General features: G+C 38.4%; 1 protein-coding gene across 1 annotated transcript; it reads right to left on the minus strand.

Annotated features, from left to right (window-relative positions):
• Positions 1–107: 107 nt before the first annotated feature.
• Positions 108–2,648, minus strand: LOC107663253 (zonadhesin-like; the record flags this gene model as incomplete). Its single annotated transcript, XM_016453435.1, has 10 exons — positions 2,558–2,648; positions 2,305–2,469; positions 1,983–2,083; positions 1,745–1,823; positions 1,475–1,627; positions 1,189–1,382; positions 953–1,097; positions 538–702; positions 396–475; positions 108–256 (listed from the first exon to the last, which is right to left on the minus strand). Coding segments are annotated over exons 1-10 (1,322 nt in total), but the record flags the coding sequence as incomplete, so codon positions are not given.
• Between the last annotated feature and the right edge of the window lie 615 nt (positions 2,649–3,263).

Consider the following 3,263-nt stretch of genomic DNA (forward strand, 5'->3'; position numbering starts at 1 on the left):
TCCTCATAGCTGTAAAATGATCACAAGCATGTAGAGATATTCAAAAGTGATATAAAAGAAGTTATAAAAGATGTTATTAAGAATACTTTTATAAGAACCATACTCACTCCTTGATAACTTTAATGTCCATATAGTGGTTTCCGTCGTAACGTACAGTTACTCCAAAGTTCAAGGCCACTGTGTAGTGCTTTCCAGACATGAAAATGTCAACACCACTGACAGGACTCAGAGGAATGTTCACTTTGGTACCATTGACCTGAGAAAAGTCAGAAAACACAATTGTCCATTTGAATGTGCCACTGAATTAGATGTATACAGTATATGTACACTAATACTATTGTAAACATGATAGTGTATAGATAAATAAGATTGAAAATAATGTTCTTTTCTCTTACCTGCACAGTTCCTCCTTTCAGAATGGACACTATGACTCCTAGTGCATGGACATGAACTGCTTTTACATAGCTGATATGAGGATTGTTGTAGCGATTCTCATTGTCTGTGTATACAGCGAAGTAAGGCACGTCCTGATATGAGGATTGTTGTAGCGGTTCTCATTGTCTGTGTACACAGCGAAGTAAGGCACGTCTGTGCTGTTACAAGTTTCGGACATCAGGTAAGAACAGTTTCCCATGAAGTCATAGCGCCGGTTATCAAAGGTGTTGTAATGGGGGTCACCAGAAGCAATACAGTTGGAGGTTCCTGTGAGTGAAAAATCCCTTGGTGTCAAAGATATAAATTCAAATTTGATCATAAATATGCTTTGTCTCAAGAGTTATTGGTTTGCAAGTTAATAACTGCCCAGCCAAATGACAAAATTTTGTCTGTGTGTTTGAAAGCTTGTGGGTTTTGAAACATGAGCTATCACATGAGCAATTCAGCATGTTGTTTGATCACTTGTCAGTTATGATAATTGTGGATTAGGGAAGATTGTTGTGGCTTTCTATAATACCTTTAGGGTAGCAGCCATGCACTCCACCAACCTCCCGACATTCTTCTGTCACAGGGTCACAGGTGTTGTCCACACAGTCGAAAGTGTAGTTGCCAGCACAGCGACACAACTTGGAACAGCCATCTCCAAATATGATCTCACCAGGCTGAGTGTAAATATAGACCAAGACTTTTAGAGCAAAAGCTTAGGTCCTAAAGCTGGATAAAAATGCAGCCTCACAACGACAACTCTTGTACCTCAAAGTAATTGTTTTCTTCATCCAGACATCCACACTGCTCAATAGGAACACAGCGCCGGCCACGGAAAACAAATCCTGGTTTACAGAAGCAGCCGCTGATGCAAGAACCAGAGCAGTTAGTAGAGGGCTCTGCACATGAAGGAATACAGGCTGGGCCGCAATCAATGTACTCAGAGTCTGGAGGGCAGTTCACTGTTGGAAGACATGAAGGGTTTGTTTATCTATACAAATGTTATAATGTTTTGATAAATGTTTCTAATCAAAATAGAACAAGTTTAGCTTACCTGGTGGTGTTGGTTCTGGAGTAGTTGGCTTAGGTGTTGTTGGCTTAGGAGTTGATGGACCCGGTGTCGTTGGTTTAGGTGTAGTGGGTTGTGGTGTTGATGGTTTAGGTGAAGTGGGTTGGGGTGGGGATGGTTTAGGTGTTGTTGGAGTTGCTAAAATCAAGCAAGAAAACAATTAATATACTGGTGCATCATCCATAAAATATGTATCACATGACAGCTGGTACTTTTAGACTTACAATGGCATTAGTGACATTGTCTGCCACCTACCTGTACAAGTGGTAATGCAGACACTATCAATTGCAATATCTGTCTTGTCTGTTTCACCATAAACACCAACAATTACAAACTGAAATGAAAAATGTAAATTACAATGTAAAAACGTGAACCTTTGGCAATATTTATGATAAATTAAATTAGATTATAACTCAAATGGGCCAGATCATAATGTAAAAAAATGTAAAAAGCTCATTCACAAATTTTTTTTAACTGAGAGAATAAAACTGACCTCCACTGAATCAGCTGAACCAATGTAGCGAATGCTTGCAGGCTTCCAGCCCTGACCTTGATTTCCTTTGAGGCTGAAAATAGGGGCTCCAAGTGCCACACCTAAAAATAAATCATAAAACAAAACTGAGCCAAAATCTTAGTAATTAATCTGTATAATAACATTTTTGAAAGTAGATTTGAAAGTTGATTCATTGTGTGTATATGTGAATAATGTTCTTATATCATAATTTTAATTTCCTAATTATCCTTTGAACCTACAGATGTTTTAATAAACTCTTAATATTCACTCTATAGAATGACCGTAGGCTTGTTACTCTTACCCGTGGTGACTGCATGGACATTAAGCTCCATGTTGGCGGCACTGCCATACATGTAGTAATGAAAGTCCAGCTGTAGGCAACCAGATGCTGAGGTAGAGGGGCTCCAGAGCTGAGCAGATTCTCCTTCAATGCTATAGATGGAGTCCATTAACAGGTACGTCCCCACTGCATTGGAAAGAAACAGTTTGAGAAAATAGGGAATGTGAAGAGGACTGAAAGCATAATAATATTATGACAGGATGGAATGTTGGACTCACATCCTGGTTTGGAGAAGTCATCATCAGGGCCAGTGCCTGGTGTATCTGTCTGTCCAGTCCAAAACTCCCAACCAAAGATTTCTTCATTAGTTATCACATTTGTCCAGCCACATTCATCAGTATCATCAAAATCACACCCAGCTATACAGCCTGTATAAAATCAAATATAATAAAATCATTATTATAATATAAAATGTATATCTTTATAACATGCAATAAGGGTAAAATATAAAGTACCAGCACAGGCTCCCTCGGTGATGACAATGTTATCCAGGGCAGTGTCACATGATGAAGAGAACCCACGCATTGCTTGAAACACAATCTAGAAGAGAAAAATTACATTAAAACTTACTGACCGGGGATTTCCTGTCACACTGTAAGAGTCACAAAGTTCATTCTGTCATCAAGAGCTTCAGAAGTGTTCTTTGTCTTGGTAACATTGACTTTTTTAACTGATGCTGAAGAAAAGGCCTATATAGATTAGACATACTATAATACATAGCCTTTTGCCATAAACACAGTGACCACACTGAAATTGAATAAGTCTCCTATAAAGGCCTTAATACTCTGGCAATTTAGTGAGGTATGACAAGACTGTACCCATATGTATTTCATTTAAAAATGCATGTTAGAACTATAGAAGAACAAATGACACATCAATAGCCTTACACAAACACTTGAATTAGCACTAGTGACAATCTT

This window comes from Sinocyclocheilus anshuiensis, unplaced genomic scaffold, assembly GCF_001515605.1.
Source record: "Sinocyclocheilus anshuiensis isolate Anshui unplaced genomic scaffold, SAMN03320099.WGS_v1.1 scaffold2574, whole genome shotgun sequence".
Taxonomy (NCBI): domain Eukaryota; kingdom Metazoa; phylum Chordata; class Actinopteri; order Cypriniformes; family Cyprinidae; genus Sinocyclocheilus; species Sinocyclocheilus anshuiensis.